Source organism: Temnothorax longispinosus, chromosome 5, assembly GCF_030848805.1.
Source record: "Temnothorax longispinosus isolate EJ_2023e chromosome 5, Tlon_JGU_v1, whole genome shotgun sequence".
Taxonomy (NCBI): domain Eukaryota; kingdom Metazoa; phylum Arthropoda; class Insecta; order Hymenoptera; family Formicidae; genus Temnothorax; species Temnothorax longispinosus.
This window is the reverse complement of record NC_092362.1, coordinates 2,191,062-2,219,031: the sequence shown is the minus strand read 5'-3', so window position 1 is coordinate 2,219,031 and position 27,970 is coordinate 2,191,062. Positions and strand designations below refer to the sequence as shown.

At 34.5% G+C, this 27,970-nt stretch overlaps 1 protein-coding gene and 1 long non-coding RNA gene across 2 annotated transcripts; one reads left to right on the top strand and one right to left on the bottom strand.

Annotated features, from left to right (window-relative positions):
• Positions 1–27: 27 nt before the first annotated feature.
• Positions 28–1,341, bottom strand: LOC139812762 (uncharacterized). Its single transcript, XR_011731929.1, has 2 exons — positions 969–1,341; positions 28–905 (listed from the first exon to the last, which is right to left on the bottom strand). It is a non-coding gene; the product is annotated as an uncharacterized lncRNA (long non-coding RNA).
• Positions 1,342–12,421: 11,080 nt separating this feature from the next.
• LOC139812759 (uncharacterized) lies at positions 12,422–26,185 on the top strand. Its single transcript, XM_071777853.1, has 10 exons — positions 12,422–12,800; positions 15,069–15,227; positions 16,284–16,534; positions 16,814–17,633; positions 19,470–19,628; positions 20,556–20,809; positions 21,139–21,964; positions 23,718–23,876; positions 24,424–24,674; positions 24,965–26,185. Exons 1-10 carry the CDS (start codon positions 12,758–12,760, stop codon positions 25,790–25,792), a joined length of 3,750 nt encoding a protein of 1,249 aa, XP_071633954.1. The 5' UTR covers positions 12,422–12,757; the 3' UTR covers positions 25,793–26,185.
• The last annotated feature ends 1,785 nt before the right edge of the window (positions 26,186–27,970 follow it).

Genomic DNA, 27,970 nt, shown 5'->3' with positions numbered 1-27,970 from the left:
ATGAATGAATATATGAATATATAGATATATATTATTATTGTCGTCATTATCGTCGTCGTCGTCGTCGTCGTCGTCGTCATTATCATCAATCAGTGTCATCATCATCTTACTCTATCGTTATTATTATTATTATTATTATTATATTATTATTATTTTTATTGCTATCTGCGAGCATTATTGTGAGTATAACATTATGCCAATTATACACACGAACGTGAGTATTAAATAAAGCTAGTAAAGAAAGCACCATATATAAGACATAATACACGTACGCATTAATGACGGTCTACACATACATTATAATGAAACATACACATGGATACACGCATATGTAACACTGTGTTGTGAGCATTACATTAATTCTTCGTTTGTAGTTAATTAGACTTTTAAGTTCCGTATGATTTTAATTAATTCGATGCAGGTACTCGTGCAGAGAAATGGATGAGTAGAGAAAAGGGTATTCTGTAACACGTTTTGTGTGCGTGTGTATGTGTGTGTGTGCGCGTGTTGTGTGTACGTGTGTATGATGTGGGAGAGAGAGGGAGAAAGAGAGAGAGAGAGAGAGAGAGAGGGGGGGAGAAGGCAGACAGAGTGAGAACGAGACAGGGAGACAGAATTAATAAGTCACGAACATGTGTAAGATAACTGATTGATCGAAAACGGAAAAGGAAAACAAAGAATACTGCGAAAGAACGGACGAGATCATCGTAATTTTTTTTCTTTTAAATTTAGAGGCTTGATTTTGTTACGTGTGTTACGGTTGCACCAAAACTTATGTCTTTTATATCCATGTACTGAATAATCGTTGGAATTAATAATCAAAATGATTATTTATTGATTGCCATTTACTCTTAATTGAACATTCGATAAGATCGCTAATTTCAGGGGTAAGCGAATTCTTCAATCTGACAATTAATTCATAGCAGGATCGCGGAGAGATAATTGATTATTAATGTATGACACTTCACGAGACATTTAATAGTTATGTATTTTAGTCATTAGCGGCAGATAAATGTATTATTGTCTTCGGCACATAGTTTATTTAAATTTCTTTTAATATATATATATTTTATTATATGTGTTATATAAATATTATCGAGATGTGTACGTCGACTCTAAATCGTATAACTTACGTTTAATCCATACGTTTTAACCAATTTTACGTTTTAATCAATGTTTTCTTTTTATAGCTAGACATTTGAGAGATTTTGTGGTTTGTATAATTTATAATTGCGGTGTGTAATGGGCTTTTTGAGATTTGCGACATATAAATTTATTTAAATATTTTATTTGTATATAAAAATACGTAGATCGCGCGAGACTACCGGGCATTCTTCGACATTTTCGCTATCAATTACGGTTTCGTTTTGTCCTTATCGATTGCCATAGAAGCACGGTAATATGTCGGTGGAACGGCGAAGGGAGGGTAAAATTAATGGACAGTGTGCCAATATATACGCGACGTTAATTATTACGGTCGGTCAACACGGTCGGCGAGTAAATTGCGGAAAGATCGAGGACGAGGAACCTTCGAAGGGAAAAAACGATCGGCTTCCAGGCGATCAATCGGTCCGTTCAATTTCGTAAAATGCCTGCGCTGTAACAGCTTTTATATATTCCATGTTTATCCTTTTCTGTTTCTCTTTCTTTCATCGTCTGAGAGAAAAGCACACGAAGCCTCCGTACCTAAATGTAACCAAGCGTACCTAGTGTTTAACGTGTACTAATATATTATAATGGCTATTCATACGATTATCGTCTGCACCAGTTTATCATTGCTCTTATTATTATTATTATTATTATTAATTATTATTATTATTATTATTATTATTAATTATTATTTTTATTGTTATTATTATTATATCGAAAAATAAAAAAAACGATTACAACCAGGAAAATGAAATACAGACTTGCAGTGGATATTTAATCTTCCTTGACCAATCGAGAAGATTAGGCATACTATCAACGGCGATAAGACGGATCCATCTTTCATGGTATCTCTAGATAAATCAGAGATAAACATGATAGATTCAATTGTGTGCTTAAACACGGACGGCACTGTAGATTTTCCGTGCGATCGGGTTAATTAAATGACAATGAATTAGAAAAGAAAACGGGATAATTGTTTATATTTTATATATGTACATTTTATATATTTGTTTATTTATATAAAAGCTAATTTATATTATATTGATTCCAAGAGAATTGATGAGAACTTCCGATTAATCGTGAAACAACGATTGCAAAGTAATGCGTAAAAGTTTTGTATTTTCTGATCACGAATGAAAAATTGAACGATTTCAGGATATAACTTAAATAAGAACAAAAAATCACTCAGGCGTCGCCTCGTGCTAGAGATACAATATAAATCAGGTAAGATTTATACCCTTAACTTCGTAGATATTAATTATCTTGTCTTAAAATAATGATTGATTCTATGCTTAATTAATTTTCTAAGTCCAGAACGCGCGACACAATATCTTCCTTCACAAATATCCGAAATTACATATATATTAAAACATAAGAGTGTATTACATAAATTCATAAATTATTAAAATTACTTTAAGAAAAGTGATGTTTACTATGAAAAGGGCTAGTGCAATTTTGTTGAATTGATTGAATGAAGGGTGATGCTAATTTGTAAATTTCGGAACGCGAAAGTTTATTAGACAAAATAATAAATATGAAATATTATAAAACAAGTTTTTGTCTAAATATATTTATGGAATTTTAAATAATCTTTAAGATTATTTTATTGTGAACATTGTATCTTTATTGAATTCCGTTCGGTATTGTTTTTTTATTGTAAAAAATTTCTTTAATATTATTTCAAATTTTATTAGATTATTTTATCAATCATGTTCTGAATATTTATTTTTGGTCAACATCTCATTAGTTGATAATTGCTTAAAGACATCGTTCGACCGAAACTAGAAGAATTAAATATTTTACACGGGAGAAGGAACGTCTCGAAAGAGATGAGCCTATCATTATATCGTCGAAGGTAAAACGAACAGAATCTGATCAAAAACTTGCGACTTCGACGATGAGAAATTCTTGATCCAAAATAAGTCGACTTTGCACAATCAATTTTGTTCGAGAGCAGCGTAATGAAATCTAAATGCACATCGGATCAAAAATTCTTGAGGCATTAATTTATTTTTGGCCAAAGAATCAGAAAGGAAGAAGTCTATTCGTGATTGTTGTCAAATTTATATCCCCAAATACATATTGATATTATATAAGATAAGAGATTAGGGATAATTATAGGATAAAATTTGAAGTCTATATCTTAGGAATGGTTTATATATACATATATATATTTAGGCGGGAACATATGAAACATATATATTTGCACGCGTAATATAATATATCCGAATTTTTGCGGTAACCGAATTTTTGCGAATAGGGTGTACCTAGTCTCCATATTTTCTTAGAGAAAGATCGACGAATGCTTGTAACATTTAATTTCTTGAGCACGACAATTGATCCTCCGTCTTAAGTTTCTCTATTAAGATTTATCCGGAAGCGGGTTGGAAGAAAGCTTCTGTCTGCCTGGAAGATTAATTCGATGGAATTCAATTCAATTTTCGGTGGCAGACAACACCTTATCTAACGTGTTATCACTTATCAGGCCAGTTGTATGAACTTGACCTTTAATATCCACGATATAAGAAAGAATTTAGGTTTCGCTCCGTCTTGATTTGAACGGATATTGATATTCGTATCGCGCACATCCGGCTCGGGCCTGATTAGGTGGCTTCACGGCGCGCGAAACGGATTCCCATCTGTGACTTTTTTCACTACGCATTACGTAGGTATGTTAATGAATGAAGCGCGGAACGTTGCACACGCAGCACATCGCCGCGTGCTGACGCGCGTCCGTGTCACAGTATCCTCCCAGAGGAGTTGTATTAGAAACGAAAATATGAAAGTGCGACGAACGTAGCGGAATTCCAGGAGGTGGGATGAGGCGGCGCGGTCTGCGGTTCAACGTATACCTAAATAGGCGCATATATCTCGTACGCACATATACCGACACATGTACAAATATGTAAGCATTGCATGGTCTTAAGTGTCTCTGTATTAAATGTCTTCGCTGTGTAATTCTTAGAGCGTTAAGAGTTAATAGTCGATATAATTGAGCAGCAGTATTCTCCTACCTCGATAACGTATTGAAGGGTGGTACGAGATGCTGGGAAGGCGTTGGAGACGCGAGACAATGCGTTATCGCGCCCAAAATACCGTAACAATAAAGCGGGGCGTGTTAAAAGGGGCTAATCGAGATTCGAGACCGTCGGTTAAACGGGACAACACAATGATTTATCGATAATAAAATTAATAATATAATTATAAAGTTAATAAATAATATTAACTATATACGGAGGAATTATCTGCGTGCCATCGAGAAATTATTATTGATTTTATTATTGAGAAACAGTTGCGTTATCCTTTTTAGGGAGCATACAGCCTTCTGGTATGAAGCAAGTCGAGAGGAAAGGGTGGATGCATGTGGGGATGAATCGTGTTCTTCATAGCATGTATGTGATTAACTTGTGCCACTCGTACCGTAAGGGGAGACCTTTATCGAGATACCGATGTCGCAATGACGTTTGTGAGAATTCCACAATTAGATTAGAAACGCCGTATGAGCAAAATTAAAAAAAGAAAGAAAGAAATAAAGAAGAGATATCGCTATATATCATCAGGGTGAGAAATCGATTAATCTCTCGAATTAAGAAGGTTGCATCTTAAAGTGTTCCGACACACTTATCACGGGAATCATAGGCAGCCTTTGAAATAATCTTCTCCGTAAATTACGTATATAAACGAGAATTCCATTAATTGTTGCTCGATAAAATATCCAGTATTATATAGCTTGTTATATTTTACTTGATTATAATCCTGCTCGGTGAATTTGATTTAATTAGATTTTGGATATGCGTTTTCACGGCCTTGTAACTCACGCAATCTCGAAACGTTTATCAACTAATAAGCGTAAAATCAAACCAGGTGTTATTCAGTCCATTTGTCGCCCGACAAAACAAGCAGCATTATTTCGATAGAGAATTTCAAGTAGCCTTGAAGTATTAAAGAAAAGATCGGAAGTTTTTTATTTGTAGATACAGCGGAGGAGGGGGAGGAACGTGAAGTTTTTAGAAATTAATTCTAAATAAAAAAAATTAGTAGGAGGGAGGGACACAAATCCGCCAGAAACGAGCTGTTCAGACACTAATGCCGAATGTAAAATCTATGTTCTAAATGACAATATCCATAATTAAACACACACATACACACGTGCTAGCTGTCGAAAAAACGTCGAAAAAAGGGTCGTGCGAAATTTTTACGGGACAGTGTAATGGGACGACGACGTTGCGCAACGTGGCTGTTTATCTTCTTCTGGAAATCGAAAGTAGCGAAAGTGATGTTGCAAGAAACAAGAGCGTCGGATGCTGCACACGATCTTCCCTCCTAATCGGCGATAGCGTCACTCGCCGTTCGCCATTCTTTACTTCGGTTGAAATTACAACCGGACGGAGCGTGCGCTTCGCGTTAATTCGCGTTTGAACTATGAATTTTATTCTCTTTATATAATTGTATTCGGTTTGAATCTACGCGATGGAGCTCGGAAGAAGCCGCGTGATTTTTTTTTCATTTGTAATACAGCGTGATATTAAAATATAAGAGTTATCGAGTTGCCAATTGGACTTGAAACGCACCGAGCAACATTGATCTTATCTTGTTAATACTTGAAAATTATACGTGGGTTAAATTTGTATCGATAGGAAAAAAATGAGAACAAGTTCTCGGTTTAAATTCAAGTCGTAGAAACCGATTTGTGTTCGTGTGAGTGAGTTTCTTGCGCTAGGTCGTACGATGTGTAAAGAACAGCGTTGGCTCGACGGGATAATACGGCAGTATTGTCGCTTTAAAGCGGATTTAATCTGGGATTGCGATGTGATTAACGACACGCGAACGCTTTTGCATTTTTGATTGCGCGAGGGAACGTATCTCCGAGGCATTTCTCAAACCCCTCGGAAGATTATTCGTATTAGGGAACAATTTTTGGAGAAGGAACGTCGGATCGTTTTTTCTTTTCCAACGGCGATTTTGTGATTAATCGTTATCTCTCTCGTATGCGGCAATTACGAAACCATGCATTTCGCAAAAGAAACAATGATGTTCCCGCGCGAGCTTATTACGCGCATATAAGAGAGGGGAGATTCGGACGTTAACGTTAATCTAACTTTAAGTCTTACGCTCGCGCGCATAGGATAAAGCTAGTGAGAAGAAACGACGAGATACTTAATCGTTGACTGATATAGCGAAAAAAAAGTCACGCGGATCTGGTATGGTGCATTGCCATATTTTTCCCGTATCTAAAAAAGAAGAAAAAAAATGCGAGAAAAAGATTAGACGTGTATTTTTTAAAGATCTCCTTGACCCAGGGAAAATAAGAAAGCGGCGAAAAGAGGAGAGGTAGAGACGTTCCCGTTAGTTAGGGGCACGATGAATTTTATAATCAAATTGCAGATTGGTGACATACACAACTCCAGCACCGTACCAGCTTGGTTGCTCTACAGGGAAACATATTAACTCAGACACACTTTTGATAGATTGAGATTTATTTGTCTCGGTAAATGTATTTTTACGTCGCACTGTGTTTTCTTACGGTATCGCTCTCCACTTTCCTTATATCTCCGATGCCCGCTGTAGCTGTAAGACTATATTATAACGAAAATACATAAATTGAAGAATCCATTATGTATTGGATTGTGATTATTATGAATTATTGGCTGAGAACATGTACATTTCTAAAAGGACTTTCTTCCTGTTTGGCTGACGTGGCCTACAGCAACACAAAAAAGACAACAAGACTTATCGAAACAATTTCATAAAGAGTACACGCAAAGTAAATATAAGTAAAGTGTTATACGCATATATCTTTCTTAGCGGGTGATTCGCGCGTACGAAAGGCTGACGGGTGATTGAAGATATTTCATCCCGACCCACTTTTCAAGCGGCGGCACATTCGGAAATACACACCGACACAGATAAAGGCGAGAGCTTTCAGACGATGAAGAGCGCCCGCGAGGAGTTGGCGCGCGATGAAAGTGGCTCGCTCGAGAAACCCGGGCAATTCGTTATCCGCGTGAAAATAAATGAACGTCGATTTTTACGGGGGAATCGATCGCTGTGTTTCTTTTTTTCGTAAAACGGTCATGCCACGGGGTTAAGGGTTAAAAGAGGGAAGGAAATAAAAAGAGAGGAAGGAATGCGCGGCGGGCGACGCGGAGAGATGGAAACACCGCGCGCGGCACGTGCCAATAATAAGGAACGACACAAAGAAAAATATACGCGTACTTGAGAATTTTAGGGTATATACGAATAAGTGTTCCTTTGACTCGGCGTGTCCAATCCGGGAAGAGAAAAGGGAGAGAAAATAAAAAAAAAATAAGTATCGTCGCGAGAGAGGGACGAAGTAATTAAGGAATAATTATAAACGCGATGCGTTTTCACGTACGGAACGGATACGTGAAATCGCACGGGAGGAAAAAAAAGTTCGGTGATAGTCGTGTGCTTATCGTATTAAGCGACCGATATTTAATCTGGTAATAACGCGCAAATACTATTATCGTTAAGCAGCTATTTACTGGATAATGTTAAACATAAGTAAATCGAGATAACGGTATTCTAAATAAGCGATTATCGTCCGTATCGAGACGGGCGACGACTTAACGGGGAGACGAGAAGAACCGCGAATTATCGCCAAGGGGGAAAACGAAAGTGAAAAGCCGGATGGGTCGGTCATTTTCGTGTGTAGGCCTTTCCGTGATTAGATTCTGCGCACCGGTGGACAAGTCCGACCGCTAACAGGTCGCTTACAGGCTGTTCTGGAATTCGCCGTTCAGGATCGAGGAAGATGCGATTTCTCGCGCGAGCGTCGACGATTAATTCCCGACGCGTTTTCGGGAGCACACTTGGATCTAAACGAAACGCTTCAGTCTTCTCGCGACCGTCGAGAGCTCCGCGAAATGTAACTTCGTACAAAGTTATTTGTTCGAGTTTGATTTTACATTATTCCCTTTGAAACCTCCACTCGCTTTTCCTTCATGGCGGCCTCGAGAGGTCTCCGTGCACTTCTGCTCGTTTGTTATTTGACAAATAACGTACTCCGAGCAATCGGAGCAAAGTGGTTCTCATTTGGTAAAACATGTTAGCACGTATCGAATGTGCCATGTAATTTACTCTGAGAACACTTTCGTTACATCGATTCTCTTGAAATGTGATCCGTGAGCTGAAGTTAAAATGATTTCGTCAATTTTCGCTCGAAAAAAGGACAAAGAATGCTGTTATGCCAATACGATTCTTCGGAAATGATTAACGTAAGATTGTAAACCAATGGCTTTACAAAAGCTACGTTCGGCTAACGGGATCGATCTGTTCATAATTAATTAATTATCTCATTTATATAATATATAAGAAAGTAAGTACCTGTAAGAAGTAAGAAGTAAAATCAGTCGTAGAGTTCATTTTATTACACTTATATCATACGTGAGTAATGAATCATATAAGCCGATATTAAACAAATATTTATATTAGGGTGTAATCGACGTTAAAGTATCTCTATATGAAAGCACAAATATACATCATCGAACGATAAGAGGGAGATGATTATGAGCAGATCGAGAGTTTTCATTCTTCCAGAATTGCTTTAAGCCCCTCCAACTTTGGATACAGCCAAATACAAGTGCAATCGTTACCTCGACGCATTTACAAAAGAAAAAAAGAACTGATAAGCCAAGCAATTATCAAAAAGAAAGAGACAAGATAAAATTAAACATTAAGTAAAAGAATTTAACAGATTAGAGAAGCGTCGTCGTCTTTTATCAGCCACCGGCCGTCGCTACATTTCGATCGATCGTAACGATATGTATCGCGATGATGTATTATAGATTTTCCGTGGTGATTGCAAACAGGGTGTTAAAAAATTCCAAGTTCGATCGGCGATAAGCCGAGGCTAATTGGCGGCGCGACAGGGCGGATCGTGACGCCGATTTGCTTCGCGACGAGAAAGCTCGCGTGACAAAATGTTATTTTCCACTTTCGACTTTGCATCGCATTTCGCGAGAAAGCGCAGCCGAGTGCACCGCGCGCGCATTCGTACGCGAGCATTATTTTAAAGTGGTGCAATTCTCTTTGTTTCGGACGACGAGGTCGAAGCCGAGGAAACGGCGAAAGCTTCGCGAGTGGAAGGAGCTTCCAAATCAAAGTTTTCATCAAAGAGGCCTATTAAGTGGAGGATATTTCTTCTCCTGAATTTTTGTTTGCTTCCTCGAAGTTTTTAATCGACTACGATCACATCTCTCAAAACGGAGGATATGTCCGCCGAGTTTTCCCCATGAATGACATATCAATGAAAGTTTTTGGTCGACGATTACGATCCGGCTGTGACGTTCGACGAGTAAGCGGCGGTCGCGGGTGAGATGTATAAAAAAGGAAAAAGAAAACGAAAGCGTTGACGAGTCGCTGTGACGATGACGAATTTTAGTATCGAATATAAAAATAGAAGGGAGCAATGACGAGGTTCAATCTTCTCGTGTATTCCGTTCTGCTTGATGTCGAGGGTAGTGAAGAAGTGTAACGCCTATACTCTTTCCAAGTGTTTCTTCGAATTCAGCAAGCCGGAACTCGCAACGAAAGTTACGTCTTCGTCCTGAAAGTCTCGCAGATCGCGATTCTTGTTCCATTTAACGTCCTTTCTTCTTTTCTTTTCTATAGTCCGCACACACATAAACACACACACACATACACACATCACGAGTTATGTGTAACTCCACGTAAAGTCCTACTCTGTGCGCGTCGTAACTGCTAGGAGTAGCGTACGAGCTATATAGACTTAATCCTTTGCACTTGGTGGACGTCGGTGTTAAGCGAATAATATTTTGTATTGTTGTAATCTAGTTATTACACCCGAGAAACTCTCAAGTCAACGAGTATGTTGTAAATACATATTATACTGACGTGTGAAATCGACGAGTGCTCTCGTATGATTCGTTAGAACGTTGTCGCTGCCGGAAGGATTATAGCACCGATCTCGAATTCCAGGACTGGATCAGGAATATAACAGATACAGTTGGCACAACTATTCTAAATAGGATTATCTTTTTACTTCTTCCTTTTAGACAAAATTTATGCGAGTATTAACGGGTCTTGTGCTTTGAAATATTTTTTGAACACCGTCTTGGTGTTTGAGATATATCTCTTGAAAAGCAGTGCGGTGATATTTTTTATTTCGTTTTTGTGAAACATACTTTTGTAGTATTTTACTCAGTTCTGGAGTCGAGAATGATATCTTTGACAAAGAATTCGAGAATCTCGCATCTTCTCGATCCTTTGCTCGCGCTTACCTCTTCCCCAAGTTGCTCAGATACGGCGGGAAAACGCGGAGAAACTCTAAAAAGAAGGAAATTAAGAGAAAACAAATTTTGCAAAAAAAAAGTGAGAAAAAGAGAAAGAGCACTCGAAGGATTTGAGCATCCGTTCGTAAGTAGTACGTTCTCGAATATAATAGTTAATAAAGCGTCGGGGCGAAGAGTATTTTTTCTAGGAATGTTAGTGGACCATATGGCAGCAGGAACATTAATATCGTAAAATCGCGGCGAATTTCATAATTTATAAATTGCAGGAAAATCCAAAAAAAAAAGAAGAAAAGAATGCAAAATTGAAGCTGTAAGAAACGGAGGAAAATTACGCGTACGGGAAAAATAGAAACGTCGGCCATCAACTAAGGGGAACGCAGTGGGACTTGTGAGGCAGTTAAATAATACTTGATAGTATAAATGCAGAGTTGGTGCAGACAGTAAAAACTTTTTTTAGACGTCCCGGAGAGAGAAAGAAGAAATGAGTGAAAATGAGAGAGAGAGAGAGAGAGAGTGTGTGTGTGTGTGTGTGTGTGTGTGTTTTAGTGAAAGAGAGAGAAAGAAAGAAAGGAGTGAGAATGTATGTAAGTAAGAAACTAAAGAAATGAAAGGTGTAGGGAGAATGTGAGAGTGAGAAAGAAAAAGAGAGAATGGAGAGAAGTTGAGAAAGAGAGGCATTAACAGAGGTAGAAAAACAATATGAAAACGATAATATTATAAGCAACAAGAAGTGCTTTTATGAAATACAATATTATTTATACCATCCTGATGACGTATATATATATATATATATATGCATATATATATATATGTACAATATATATAAATATCTATATCTATATACATTATATCTATATATGGTAAGTGATAATGTAAGAAAGAGGAATGTGTATTATGTAACAACAAGGTATAGATAAGTATATTAATATATTACAAATACACATATAAGTATACATATAAATATACACATATATATTAAAAATTATGACCTATTATGACTATGATAATATTATTAATATTGTAATAATTCGTAGTATTATATTGTGACTAGTACAGCATTAAGTAATAAAGGTTGTCCTGTATGTGAACATGGGTATATTATCAAAGGTACATGTATTGACTTGGTAACTTTCCGCACCATACTTCCTCTTTAGTTTCCCTTTTCTACACTATATTTCTTTATCTTTGTTTATTTTGCGTTATATTTTCCTTTGATTTCTGCCAGCGGTGACGAAGGACCTATTAAAACAAGCGTGAAGTTATAAAGGTAAGTTGCGCTGTTAAAAGTTTATAATCGATAAGATTAATAATTTATATTAAAAATTATAGTTTTTTCTTGGATAGTTAACCAGTAATATATAGCTCGATAGTTTGACCTTGCTAGTAATTAAAAAATACGAATTGCATAATTAGGTGCATTATGCTTGTTTATTTTCATAAAAGCAGATACGTCATTGTATTGTTAATTATCAGGAATACATTTTTGTCAAGAACTATTGATAGATATGATACCGATAGATATGTTATCTGAGAATCTTTGTAGTAAAAACACACACGTCGGCTGTATAGATAAATTGATGATTACGCATAAAATTGTAATCGTTCAGTTGCACAAAACCCTCAATCAAAGAAAAATATAAATAAGATATTACTCAAAATCACGTAAACGTATGCAATAACAGTATTGTATTAAAATAAATTGAAAATTTGTGTATTTATTTTATTAGAAAAATTTGCAATGTTCAAATAATTGGTATCTAACTAATTGACCCTACTCTACACATTTGGACAAATTAGTGATAATTGTTTTGTTAAGTTTTATAGGTTTTATTCATTAGAAATGTTAGTTGCGATAACATTTTTGATACAACTGATTTGTCTTTGATTTATCTCTTGACTTGCTTTATCGTACAAACAGACATGTGACTTATCTTTTCCTCCTGATAAATTTTTAATTTCACTTTATCTCGCTCGCTGACAATTAAACTAGGAGATAAGATCATTAGCACCAGGAGAAACAGAGAGACTCCGCAAGAAGAAAAACGGAGATGCTCTATCGAATCTCTCAATATCGCAAAAGCAAATTCATGCGACAAACCGAGTTTCATACTCGATCCTGATTGCATAACCGTGTGTAAGTAACGTTATAATACAACCTTACGTCATTTTCACGCGTTTACGTTTCAAGTAAAACGACACGTGCAGAGGGGCATCGTCGTATTGAGCGTCGGTCCGTTCTTCTGTGATGACCGATGTTGCGCGAGCACGAATTCATAAGCCGTATATAATAACCAAGGCCTATACGGTCGTGATCAGTGAAGTGATACACATCAATGATGGAGAACGGATCGTTCGTTAGCACCCGGTCTCCCGAAGGTATGTAAAATCTCCGAATAAAGTCCCCCCGTTGCATTAAAAGAAAAATTGTTTTGCAGTTCCACTGTCGAAAAAAGTGAGTTATTTTTCCAATTCGTATAATATATGTCTTAATCTAAAAAAAAGTAATTATTACATCGCCATTTTCTTTCTGAAATTTATTTACTTCTGATTAAAACACGATGCAAGATTTGCTTTGAGATAAAAAATTTTATATTTTATATTTTATAATTTTATAATTTAATTTTTTACAATCAAATTATTACTTTAATTGTTTTATACCGGCAATAGAATGAATAATAAGATGAAAGTGATTAGCATCACGATGACAAAAATTTATTATAAAATCGCGCGTTATTTTGATTATTACTATATATAATAAAAAACCGTTTATAAAATTTACAAATCGTGGTTTTGTAAGCTAATAAAAATTTGATCTTAAAAATTGTTTTTTGATCTTAAAAAAACATATATATATATATATATATATATATATATATATATATATATATATATATATAAAAGAAGATTAATAATTATAAATCTCATAGCTTCCGTAGCCACGCAAATACAGAATTTTCGCATTAAATGAATAAAATTTAACCTTTTCACTACAGTGCTGGCACAGCTAAAAGCATTGTCGACAGACAAAAAATTTATTCAAACGACGTTTGCAGAAAATTTTATAGCTCAGCGATATGTGAATATATCATGCGATTACTGTTACTATGCTACGTTAACAGGAGCATTTTGTCAATTAAACGATAAACGTGTCGGGTCGAATGTACTTAGGGATTTAAAAAGGTTTTGAAGTGTCAAGAAAAATTGTCGTGTAATCTTGAACCTCATTATTACATCAGTAATCTAAATTTATATCTTCAGAACTATCTCTTTGACGTAAACATAGTCAAAATTGATATTCCTGTGGTTGTGTTTATTTCTTCCCGCGTTGTAAAATAAATAAATGTTATGAAAAAAAAGTTGTTTTTTATACATGTTCTTTGCAACGTAAGAGATCATCATGACGGCGGATTTTAGCGTAAATATAAGTCTCCAAACAGTTTCCGAGAGTTCTTTAATAAAATCTTATTTATGCAAAAAACTTTTTTATGTGTATTATATTATGCCTTTTTCGGATTGCATGCTTATTTATAATTTATTATAATAAACTATTTACACTATATTATATAAATATATTAGCATCAAAATTATCAAAGTGGAATGTGTTATTTAAGATAAAGCCAAGCTATATATATAAACACGTGGCACGAGATACTGTCATGTCTCTTGATAGCTTGACTTTAATCTTTGAAATTTGGTAATTGTCAGGTTTATAATTATTTACATCCGTAGCGAAGATCTAAATTTGCAACTGCTTCTCGCAAACATTGCATCTTTGAGCAATCACGTTTTCTATTAAACTTTTGACAATTTTATATAGTCCATGCTCTCCCTATCTCTTTAATAATTTCGTAATTGCTTGTAATATAGTTATGTAATTTTTTATATTAAATATTTTGGTAATTAAGAGTGTAATTAAACTGTTATTGAAATAAATATTGTTTGAAATTAATCGAAAAATTATAATATTAAAATGAAGATATAGAGGAAAGTCCCCTATTATGAGACACCACATCTATTTTGCGTGATTGCCGGAAGTTCATGTGCAGAATTTAAAAATGTAGTAGGCGAGTGCACGCGCGATCGATTAATGAATTTTCCACTAAACAGGTTTTTACTCTAAGGGCAATAAGTTCACGATGGAACCAACAGATAAAATCTACTAGTTTAGCAGAAACCTCGCTATTGCATAATAGGGGACTTTTCTCTAATAGTTTAATAATACAACGAAATGTTTTTGAATTAATAAAAACATTACAATTAAATGACGAAATGTATTCGAAGGGCGTAGCAAAGACTTTGCACAATTTCAAGGATCAGTTTCTACATCTTGCTAAAATATATCACATCATTGTCAATTCTCTTATGACTATAGTTTATTTCGTTACTAAGCACATGCTATAAATAGGGTCAATTGAATTTAGGTATCGCGACCATGAACTAATATTAACGAGATTAATTATGTGTCATTGAACAAATACATATACGGATGTTTGTTCTAATGCAATGCGTTTTATCTTATCTCACATACTTACTTCGAAAGTAAAAAAATTAGAAATATTTGTAATGTTACTCGCAAGTTTACACCCCAAGAGAATTTTTCCTCATCTCTCCAGGTGATATTATTTTGACATGTTTACTTTTCAGACACGATAAAACAGTTCGAAGCTTATCTGAGAAAATATGAAAACGATGACAAGTTGGTGATTCTGGAGGCCGCGGAAAGGCCAGGGTCAAAGCCCGGCGACAATTACATGTCGATTATGATCAGAACGAAAGTCGTCGGCACACGCGGAGATGGAAGTCGTTAGTCTCGTTACTTTTATTTTTAGTTTTACGTTTACAAGGACAAAAGAAAATTATCGGTAAAACCGGTAATGTTCGATTCAAAACTGAATAATTTTAATTGACGTAACTTCACAATCACGTTAAAGATAGAAGAAGACAGAACAATGCTGTTTTATTAATTATTTTTATATTAATTCTGAATAACGTGATATATGAAGAAAGCATATCTGTACCTATATAGAAATAAAAAATCGTGTCTCTAGTTTTTGTCTAAATGGAGTAAATATATTTTTCAATATAACAGAAGCTTATATTGTAAGCTTATAATGGTAAAGTGTCTATTATTACTAGTTCTTAAGATACAATGTTTAGAAATAGTCATATTGAAAATTCTTGTAGTGCCTAATTTTTAAACCAGGTACAGCGTGTTATTGGCAGTTGTACTACTAAACATGTCAGTTAAATTACTTTATTAAAATTTAATAAATTAAGTTGCTACTTTTATTTTATATTTAAAAAAATATATTGTTCTCCTGTTTAAAACTTTAGACCTTGTTTCCTCTGAATTTATAATAAAAATGGAGATACGATTTATTGGCTTGTATTCTCAATTCACTTTTATTGATAAAAGCGCGTTTTTATTTCTGAAATGCTATAGTGTATGTAACGTGAACTGTAGCATCTCAGAAATAAAAGCGCGTTTTTATCAATAAGAGTGAACTGAGAATATGAGCCTTTATCTTTAAGGTACATATATATTTTATACTTTTATTTAAAAAAACAGTGATTTTACAGATAACAAATATTAATGACTCACATTGTGTATTTGATTACCATTAAAACAATATTGTGGATGGAAGTAAATTTTATTATTTCTTTTAAATTTTATAAATTGAATTTGTCTCATAGTTCAATAAATTCTCTACTGATAGTTTTGTGAAATCTGGACATATTGTTTTGGTTAAAATTATTTTTTTGTATTTATTTATATAATATGTAGAAAAAATATTAGTATACATGAATATATGCATACATGGATACGTTTCTTGAATTTCTTTCCTTATTTGTGCACAGCATACGCCAAGACTTTTATGACAAAGAAGATCCAGGAGAGCAACATTTCCACATTGATGGATCTTTCCGATTTATTCCGTATGGAGGCACATGCTTATACAAAAGTATTGCCCATTCTTGGACCTTTTGGCCCTCGATGTGTACATGCCGATCAAAACACTATAATAATGGAAGATTTGGCGGAAAAGGGATACGTTACCTGCGAGAGGCGTAACTTATTCGACTTGGATCATACTGTCTTTGCCTTAAAGGTACGTTCCAGCAGATAATTCGATCCCGGAACGTGCTTATCTTATCCGATCCCGATTCTCTGTGATATAAAAAAACGCGACGGATAAAAAGGATAATAAATATCAGAGGATAATACTAACTAATTGTATTATCTATTAACTAGTATTATCTATAGATCGAGATAGAAATAAATTTAGATTTTTAGAGATATTTACATTTGTATAAACGTTTTTATTTGCCTGAATTTTACCTAAATATTTGACTTGAATTAATAGTATATTTTTTTATATTCTCCGTAGAAACTTGCCAAGTTACACGCGTCGGCTCTAGCTCTAAAGATCAATGATCCGCGCAAATTTGATACGTTGAACTTGAATATAGAAGAAATAATTTACAAGGACAATTCCCAAACGTCGGAAATGAGAAAATGCACCGAACTATGTGTGAAGTCAATAGTAGAATATTTAGATAAGATACAGCCACAAACGCAGGAATTGCAGACTATTAGAAATTACTTTACCACCTGCATCGACAAAACTTACGACGCGATGCGTCGAATATTCACCGCACCGAAGAAAAAGTATGACACGATCTGCCACGGTGATCCGTGGGTGAATAATTTACTCTTCCTGTATGACAACGATGGCAGGATAATCGACCTAAAGATGGTAGATTACCAGATAATCAGGTATACCTCGATCGCCACGGATATCCTTTACTTCATATATAGCAGCGTACGATCGTCGTTGATCGAGAGGAGTTTCGAGAGCTTCATCAAGATCTATCACAAAGAGTTTCTCAACGCACTCCAGCAATCGGGCGTTACAGACGAGAAGATTTTGGCGGAGCTCAGAATGGAGTGGCTGGAATCGGAGTTGCGAACTTACTCGTTTTACGGACTGCTCATTGGATGCTTTTTGATAAATCCGATTTTGGCGGAGGAGGAGGACGTTCGGAAATTTCAAACGATTGAACTCGGTGTGATGAATCCGGTGTATCAGGCCGACACAAGTTCCCCGATGGGCCAAAAGAAAATCGATCGCGTCAAGTGCATGGCGCTTCATTATTACAAGAGATTTCATTTGGGTATTATTAATGACGATATCGAACCGATTACTGGTTAGTACTTAAATTGTTCGGAGATTACGATAATGTTTATTGTCTAATCGTATAATATTAGCGTCTAATAAATGACAGTAAATTTTGGTGTTACCAGGTGTTACCGATGTGTACGAAGAAAAAGGGAGTTTATATTATATGTATTTTATACCGAAAAATATAATTATTTTTAGAAAATTATTGAAGAATATCCTTTCTATAATTACTTCAAACTTTATTGATTCTCGAATGTAATAATTAATATAAAGTGAAACACACATAATTAGGTATGATTGATATCGTAAACATACGTGATCATACGTGAGAAATTAACTACAGTTTCAAAAATAATCTTAAATTTAAACTGTTTTACCGAAATACCTCGATAAAATGTGTTTTTAACACGTATTAAATAATTTTTATAATGTACGTATTGTTCAAATATATCTATATTTTTTATTTTTATAAATGATAAACTAAACGTGTTGGGTCGAATGTACTTAAAGATTTAAAAAAGTTTAGAAATGTCGAGAAAAATTGTCGTGTAATTTTGAATCTATCATATCAGTAATCTAAATTTATCTTTTCAGAATTATCTCTTTGACATAAACATAATCAAAATTGATATTTCTGTAATTGAATGTTGGTTTCTTTCCGCATTGTAAAATGAATAAATGTTATGAAAAAGAAATTGTTTTTGATGCTCTTTGCAACGTAAGAGATAATCATCACGGCGGATTTTAGCGTAAATATAAGTTTCCAAAAAGTTTTCGAGAGTTCTTTAATAAAATCTTATTTATATATATGCAATAAACTTTTTTGTGTACTATATTAAACCTTTTTTCGGATTGCATGATTATTTATTGTTTAAGTTAGATAATTTATTATAATAAGTTAGTTGTTTATCATAATATATATTTATAGCCAAGCTATAAACAAGTGGCACGAGATACTGTCATATCTCTTGATAGCTTGACTTTGATCTTTGGAACCTGGTAATTATTAAGTTTATAATTATTTACATCGGTAGCGAAGCTCTAAATTTGCAACTGCTTCCCGCAAACATTGCATCAAGATTTTTGAGCAATTGCGTTTTCTATTAAACTTTTGTCAATTTTATAGTCCTTGCTCCCCCTCATCTAGTAATTTCGTAAAAGCTTGTAATAAAGCTAGGTAACTTTATATTAATCTTTTGGTAATTGAGAGCTTAATTAAACTGTTATTGAAATACATATTGTTTGAATATAGGTAATTGAAAAATTATAATATTAAAATGAAGATATAATAATACAACGAAATGTTTTCGAATTAATAAAAGCATGGCATTACAATTAAATGATGAAATGTATTGAAAAGGCCTAGCAAAGACTTCAAACATAATTTCAAGGATCAGTTTCTACATATCTTGCTAAGACATATTACATCATTGTCAATTCGTTTACGACTACAGTTTATTTCGTTATTTTACATTATAAGGACATGTTACAAATAAGGTCAATTTAATTTTAAAATTAATCGAGAAATTATAATATTAGAGTAAAGATATAATAATATAACGAAATATAATTAATAAAGACGTCAAAATTAAATAACAAAAAGAAATTCAAAAGGCAAAGATCTTGCATAATTTTAAAGATCAGTTTTAGTTTCTACGTCTTGCTAAGACATGTTGCATCATTGTCAGTTCGCTTATAACTACAGTTTATTTCAGTACTTTACAAGCACATTACAAATAAGGTCAATTTAATTTAGGTATCGCGACCATAAATGTAATGTTACCCGCAAGTTTACAACCCAAGAGCATTTTTCCGCATTTTTTTAGGTGATAGATATTATTTTGACATGTTTACTTTTCAGACACGATAAAACAGTTCGAAGCTTATCTGAGAAGATATGAAAACGATGACAAGTTGGTGATTCTGGAGGCCGTGGAGAGGCCAGGATCGAATCTCGGCGACAATTACACGTCAATGTTGATCAGAACGAAAGTCTTCGGCACACGCGGAGATGGAAATCGTTAGTCTCGTTACTTTTATTTTTAGTTTTACGTTTACAGGGACAAACAAAAATTATTGGTAAAACCGGTAATGTTTGATTCAAAACTAAATAGTTTTAATTTACGTAACTTAATAACTTCACAATCACGCTAGAAATAGAAGGAGACAGAACAATGTTGTCTTATTACATATTTTTATTAATTCAGAATAACGTGATATACGAAGAAAACATATCTGTACCTTAGAGGTAAAAAATCTCAAATATCTGAGGTTTTTGTCAAAATATGTGTAAATATGTTTTTTAATATAACAAAAGCTTATAGCTTATATTATTACTAATTCTTAAGATACAATGTTTAGAAAAAGTCATATCGACAATTTTATAGTGCTTAATTTTTAAACAAGGTACAGCGTATTATTGGCAGTTGTATTATTAAACATATCAGTTAATTACTTTATTTTAAGAACTTAATAAATCAAGGCGCTACTTTTATTTAAAATTTTAAAAATATATTGTTCCCTTGTTTAAAACTTTAACCCTTGTTTCCTCTGAATTTGTAATAATGGATGGACATACGACCTTTATCCCTAAGGTACAGATATATTTTATACTTTTATTTAAAAAAAAGAGTTATTTTACAGACAACAAATGTTAATAACTCATATTGTGTATTTAATTACAATTAAAAAAATATTGTAGACGGAAGTATAAATTTTATTATTTTTTTTTAATTTTATTATTTTTTTAAATTTTGTAAATTGAATTTGTCTCATAGTTCAATAAATTGTATCTCCACTGATAGTTTTGTGAAATCTGGACATATTGTTCTGGTAAAAATTGTTTTTTTTTTGTATTTATTTATATAATATGTAGAAAAAATATAGTATACATGAATATGCATACATAGATACGTTTCTTTGAATTTCTTTCCTTATTTGTGCATAGCATATACCAAGACTTTTATGACAAAGATGACAAAGAGAGGGAGCAACATTTCCGCATTGATGGATCTTTCCGATTTATTCCTTATGGAGGCACATGCTTATACAAAAGTATTGCCCATTCTTGGATCTTTTGGTCCTCAATGTGTATATGCCGACAAAGATACTATAATAATGGAAGACTTGGCGGAAAAGGGATACGTCACCTGCGAGAGGCGTAACTTACTGGACTTGGATCACACTGTCTTCGCCTTAAAGGTACTTCTTTCAGCTGATAATTCGATCCCCGAACATGCACTTCTTATCTTATCTCGATTTTCTGTGATGTAGAAACACAACATATAGAAAGGATAACAATGACCAAGGGATAATATTTATCCATATGACTAGTATTACGCATAGATTGAGATAAAAATAAAATTTAAAGATTAATTAACGGGATTTGGAATTAATCAAGTCGGTAATTTTAAAACTATATCGATTTTCAGATATATTTACATTTGTACAAACACATGGTCTCATTGGTCTGAATTTCACCTAAACATTTCACTTAAATTAATAGTATATATCTTTTATATTTTCCGCAGACACTTGCCAGGTTACACGCGTCGGCTCTGGCTCTAAAGATCAATAACCCGCGGCAGTTTGACACATTAAATTTGCATCTGCAAGAAGTAATTTATAAGGATGACAGTTCAAAAACGTCGGTAATGAGATGGATCACCGAATTAGCCTTGAAGTCGATAGTACAATATTTAGATGTGATACAGCCACAAACGCAGGAATTGCAAACTATTAAAAATCATTTTGCTACCTACCTCGACAGAACTTACGACGAAATACGCCGAATATTCACCGCACCGAAGCAAAAGTACGACACGATCTGCCACGGTGACCCGTGGGTCAATAATTTACTCTTCCTGCATGACAACGATGGTAGGATAGTCGACCTAAAGATGGTAGATTACCAGATAATCAGGTATACCTCGATCGCCACGGATATCCTCTACTTCATATATAGCAGCGTACGATCGTCGTTGATCGAGAGGAGTTTCGAGAGCCTCATCAAGATCTATCACAACGAATTTCTCAACGAACTCCGACGATTGGACGTAAACGAGAAGATTCTGGCGGAGCTCGGAATGGAGTGGCTGGAGTCGGTGTTGCGAACTTACTCGTTTTACGGAATGATCAGTGGATGCATGTTGATAAATACGATTTTGGCAGAGGAGGAGGACGTACAGAAATTTGAAACGATGGACTTCGACGTGATGAATCAGACGTATCAAGCCGAAACAAGTTCGGCGAGCACCCCGAAAAAAATCAATCGCGTCAAGTGCATCGCGTTTCATTATTACAAGAGATTTCATTTGGGTATTATTAATGACGATATCGAACCGATTTCTATTACTGGTTAGTACTAAAATTGCTCGGAGATTACGATAATGTTTATTGTCTAATCGTGTATAATATTATCGTCTAATGAATGGCAGTAAATTTTGGTGTTTGCCAGGAGTAAAAAAGCAATCGTAATTTAATCCCGTGTTACGTGGATGTAAATAATGTACCGGTGTGTATGAAGACAGAGGGAGCTTATATTATATATATTTTATATGAAAAATATAGCTATTTTTAGACATTTATTAATAAAATATCCTTTCTATAATTACTTCAAACTTTATCGATTCTCTAATGCAATATTTAATATAAAGTGAAACACACATATGTAAGCTTTGATTGATATCGTAAACATACGTGATCGTCGGCTGTTTTATTGAAATACCTCAACAAAATGTATTTTTAAAACGTATTAAATAATTTTTGTAATGTTCAAATATATGTTTTCGATTAAATGATAAAATATACGTGTGGGGTCGAATATACTTAGGGATTTAAAAAAGTTTAGAAATGTCGAGAAAAATTGTGTAATTTTGAACCTATCATATCAGTAATATAAATTTATCCCTTCAGAATTATCTCTTTGACATAAACATAATTGAAATTGATATTCCGGTAATTAAATGTTGGTTTCTTTCCGCATTGTAAAATGAATAAATGTTATGAAAAAGAAGTTTTTTTTGATAGATACTCTTTGCAACATAGGAGATTATCATCAATGCGGATTTTGGCGTAAATATATGTCTTGAAAAAGTTTCCAAGAGTTCTTTAATAACATTTTATTTCTGCACTAAACTTTTTTATGAATATTATGTTATACCTTTTATTCGAATTGCAAGCTTATTTATAATTTATTATAATATATTATTTATAATTTATTATAATAAGCTAGCTTTACGTCATATTATATATATTTGCATCAGAATTATCCATTTGAAATGTGTAATTTAAGATAATAAGTCAAGTTATGAACACTTGGCACGAGATGTCATGTCTCTTGATAGCTTGACTTGTGATCTTTGGAACCTGGTAATTGTCAGGTTTATAATTATTTACATTCTTAGCGAAGATTGGCAACTATTTCTCGCAAACATTGCATCGAGTATTCTTAAGCAATCGTGTTTTCTCTTAAACTTTTGACGATTTTAAAATCCATGCTTCCCCACTCCTTTAATGGGTTTGTAACAGCTTCTAATAAAGTCATGTAATTTTTTATATTAAACAGTTTAGAAATTTAGTGTTTAATTAAACTGTGTTTTATTAAAATAGATATTGTTAGACATTAGTTGAAAAATTATAATATTAGGGTAAAGATATAATAATAATAATAACGAAATATAATTAATAAAAGCATTAAAATTAAATGACAAAATGTACTCGAAAGGCATAGCCAAAATCTTGCATAATTTCAAGAATCAGTTTCTACGTCTTGCTAAGACATATTACGCCATTATCAATCTGTAGTCATTCGCTTATGACTACAGTTTATTTCGTTACTTTACAACCACATGTCACAAATGGGATCAATTTCATTTACGTATCGCGACCATGAAGTAATATCTAGAGATTAATCATGTGCCATTTGAACAAATACATATATGAGTGTTAGTTCTAATGCAATTTATTTTAGCGTTTTATTTTATCTCACGTGTTTTGAAGTAAAAAATTTTGAAATATTTGTAACGTTACCCGCAAGTTTACACTCCAAGAGCATTTTTCCGCACCTCTTTAGGTAATATATTATTATTTTGGCATGCTTAATTTTCAGACACGGTAAAACAGTTCGAAGCTTATCTGAAAAAATACGAAAACGATGACAAGTTGGTGATTCTGGAGGCGGTGGAGAGGCCGGGGTCGAATCTCGGTGACAATTACACGTCGACGTTGATTAGAACGAAACTCGTCGGTACACGCGGAGATGGAAGTCGTTAGTCTTCTTACTTTTATTTTTAATTTTACGTTTAGAGTTAAGGATAAACAAAAAATATCGGTAAAGCTGGTAATGTTTGAGTCAACAAAACGAAATAATTTTAATTTACGCAACTTCACAATCACAATCGAGATAGAGGGAAACAGAGCAATGCTATCTTATCACATGTTTTCATTGATTCAAAGTCATTTAATATCTGAAGAAAACAAAAATAAAATACCTCTTTTCTGTAAAATAATCTTTATTTAAAATAAAGCATAAAATATATTTTATATTTAAATATATAAATTACAATTAAAAAAGTACTGTAGATGGAAGTGAATTTTATTAATTTTTTAAAATTTTATCGTTATAAATTGACTTTGTCTCATAATTTATTGTATCTCCGTTGATAGTTTTGTAAAATTTTATCTACATCCTTTTAGTTAAAAATATTGCTTTTTTATACTTATTTTATTTGCAGAAAAAATAATGACAAATATAATGTACATAAATGTGCATACATAATTACGTTTCATAAATTTCTTTCCATTTTTGTGTACAGCATATGCGAAGACTTTCATGACAAAGATGATCCCTGATGGCAAATTCTCCACATTGATAGATCTTTCAGCTTTATCCCGTATGGAGGCACATACTTATACAAAAGTATTACCCATTCTTGGATCTTTTGGTCCTCAATGTGTATATGCCGACAAAGATACTATAATAATGGAAGACTTGGCGGAAAAAGGATACGTCAACTGCGAGAGACGTCACTTACTGGACTTGGATCATACTGTCTTCGCCTTAAAGGTTCTTTTTCCAATTGATAATTCAATCCCGGAACGTGCACTGCTTATCTTATCTCGATTCTCTGTGATAAAAAAAAACGCAACGGATGAAAAGGATAGTAAATACCAGAGGTGACGATAATAACTGATGTATGATATAATTCACTAGTACTATCTATATAGATCGAGATGGAAATGAATTTAGATTTTTAGAGATATTTACATTTGTACAAACACATGGTCTTATTTGCCTGAATTTTACCTAAATATTTCACTTAAATTAATAGCATATATCTTTTATATTTTCCGCAGACACTCGCCAGGTTACACGCGTCGGCTCTGTCTCTAAAGATCAATAACCCGCGGCAGTTTGACACGTTAAATTTGCATCTGGAAGAAGTAATTTACAAAGACAATTCCGAAACGTCGTTAATTAGGTCGTGCACCGAAACACGTTCGAAGTCGATAATACAATGTTTAGATATGATAGAGCCACGTACGCAAGAGTTGCAAACTATTAGAGATCACATTGCCACTTACCTCGACAAAACTTACGACGCAATGCGTCGAATGTTCACCACACCGAGGCAAAAGTACGACACGATCTGCCACGGTGATCCGTGGGTCAATAATTTACTCTTCCTGCATGACAACGACGGCAGGATAATTGACCTAAAGATGGTAGATTACCAGATAATCAGGCATACCTCGATCTCCACGGATATTCTTTACCTCATATACGGCAGCGTACGATCGTCGTTGATCGAGAGGAGTTTCGAGAGCCTCATCAAGATCTATCACAACGAGTTTCTCAGCGAGCTCCGACGATCGCGCGTAGACGAGAAGATTCTGGCGGAGCTCGGAACGGAGTGGCTGGAGACGGAGTTGCGAACTTACTCGTTTTACGGACTGCTCGTTGGATGCTTTTTGATAAATCCGATTTTGGCGGAGGAGGAGGACGTTCAGCAATTGCAAACGATTGACTTCGATGCGAGCAGTCCGCTGTATCAAGCCGACATAAATTCGGCGAGGAACCAAAAGAAACTCGATCGCGTCAAGTGCATCGCGTTTCATTATTACAGAAGATTTCACTTGGGTATTATTAATGACGATATCGAACCAATTTCTGTTACAGGATAGTACTAATATTGCTCAGAACAATCATGATAATGCTTATTGCCTAATTATTGTATATAATGTTATCGTCTAATGAACGGCAGTAAGTTTTGGTGTTTACCAAGAGTAAAAAAAAGCTATCGTGATTTTATCTCATGTTAGATAATGCTCCTGTGCGTACGAAGAGAGAAGTATTATGTGCATTTAATATCGAAAAATATAGCTATTTTTTAGAAAATTATTGGTCAGAATATTTTTTTTAATGATTATATTGAACTTTATTGATTCTTGAATGTAATAATTAATATAAAGTGAAACACACATAATTAACTTTGATTGATATCGTAAACATACGTGATCAGAAAAATTAACTACAGTTTAAAAAATAATCTTAAATTTAAGTTATTTTATCGAAATATCTCAACACAATGTATTTTACGTATTAAATAACTTTTATTCTGTATCGTTCAAATATATATATATATTTTTTATAAAGGGTTCCTATAATTATTTCTTGCGTAATGTACTATGCGTTTTGAAAAGTTTATGGAGATGTTGCGCACAAATAAAAATAATTTAAGAAATCGTATCTTAATGCGTCGACGGGACATAAAGGTGTAATTGGTATAATTTACATTGACTCTAAGTTGCATAAACCATTTCTTAACAAACCCGTTGAGTAATGATGTTCTAAACGGTGATTTGTGCAAACGGCGTCTTTCTCACAACACAATTTCGCCGTCGAACTCGTGCCGAAATTTATCCGCGACGCCCATCTATTTCATCGCTGCGGTATTATTCCATTATTTCATAGCGATATTCTACTGTGATTATTGTTACCGACGAGACCGCATTACAGACATCCTCGGAGTGAGGTAATCCATGATGTTTATTAGCCTCATTATTTTATATTACGCGAGTGAAGCACAAGTTAATAGTGCTCATTTCGGTAAAATCCGCTTAAAAGGTCGTAAAAATGGAATCGCGGTCAGGCGATATCATCTTTATCAGAATTATTTCTATTTGCACGCAGATTATACACGTACTATATACAATATATAAATTTATATCGACTATAATAATGACATATCAGCGCTGGTCACAAGCATCCCGCATGATTAATTAATCTGCACAAGTTTAATCGCTACCTTTAAGAATCAATTGAGGAAGAGGACGTAAAAAAATAAATGTCCAATTGAATTTTGTGTGTAACCAAGTGCCTGAATACAACAGAGAGGTGAAAGATCAACGGAGAAAGCGGCAGTAATATCGAAGGTTAAATCATCGGACGCCGTAAACCTATAGGACTTCGTGGTAAAATTAATCGAGAGGCGAGGCGAAGTTCTGTCGTTTGACTAGGACGGATGCCCACGATAAGTTAAGGTGTCAGTTTCGCAGCTTGTGCAGCGGGCCAATGTCCCAGGGCGTGGGAGCGCGTGTCGCTTAATTGCCACACTCTTCTCTTCTTGTCCCACCGCCAGCGTCGTCGGCGTGGTGTGTTGCATTGTTCCGCGCACAGGCACGCGGAAACACACGCGTGTAACACCGAGAGGAATATTAAAATGCCGGAAGGACGCGTTCTCTCGCGCCTCTCGGCGTTACGTCGCTCCTGCCTTACCCTATTGTTCGACGACGCCGTGCCGTCGTCGGTGTCCTGGGGCCCGCGTGTGGTAGAAAGACATCGATAAGGATCCACGATCTCGCCGGCGGATTAAGGCCCCGGCGACGTAACGTTACGTTGTCCCACACCGAGGAATAGGAACATTTTTAGAAAGTACGAACATCGACGTTGGGCGATTATTATCTTCGTTCTTAATTCTCGCTTGCAAGTTGATCCTTTTTTTTCTCTCGCCACGTTTGTCGATCCGTATTCATTGTCGCGCGGAACGATAATAATTGAATATGATTCGCGCGGCGGCTGTAGCAATTTTGTTCAACGGTCGCAGAATATAATTGATAATTTCATTAATGAATTTTTCCGTCACTGGCACGACGGGGTCACGATTTCTGGCATTGCATAAAGATTAATGAAGTTTGTAATTACAAGCTGATAATCAATGGACTTCGCTCAATTAATCGTTATTTATTTATATGTCCACCAATCTCTTATAAGGAATTATCTTCGATGAAGCGCAATGTTTTATGTACCGAATACGCACTCGCTATATTTCTCTTTTACGCAATGCGGAGAAATCCCTTTTC

Excerpts from the sequence above, each read along its gene's own strand:
- LOC139812759 (XM_071777853.1), top strand. The coding sequence starts at position 12,758 with ATGATGGAGAACGGATCGTTCGTTAGCACCCGGTCTCCCGAAG. Across the intron at positions 15,228-16,283 it reads CACACGCGGAGATGGAAGTC|CATACGCCAAGACTTTTATG; the intron begins GTTAGTCTCGTT and ends ATTTGTGCACAG. Across the intron at positions 20,810-21,138 it reads ACACTGTCTTCGCCTTAAAG|ACACTTGCCAGGTTACACGC; the intron begins GTACTTCTTTCA and ends TATTTTCCGCAG.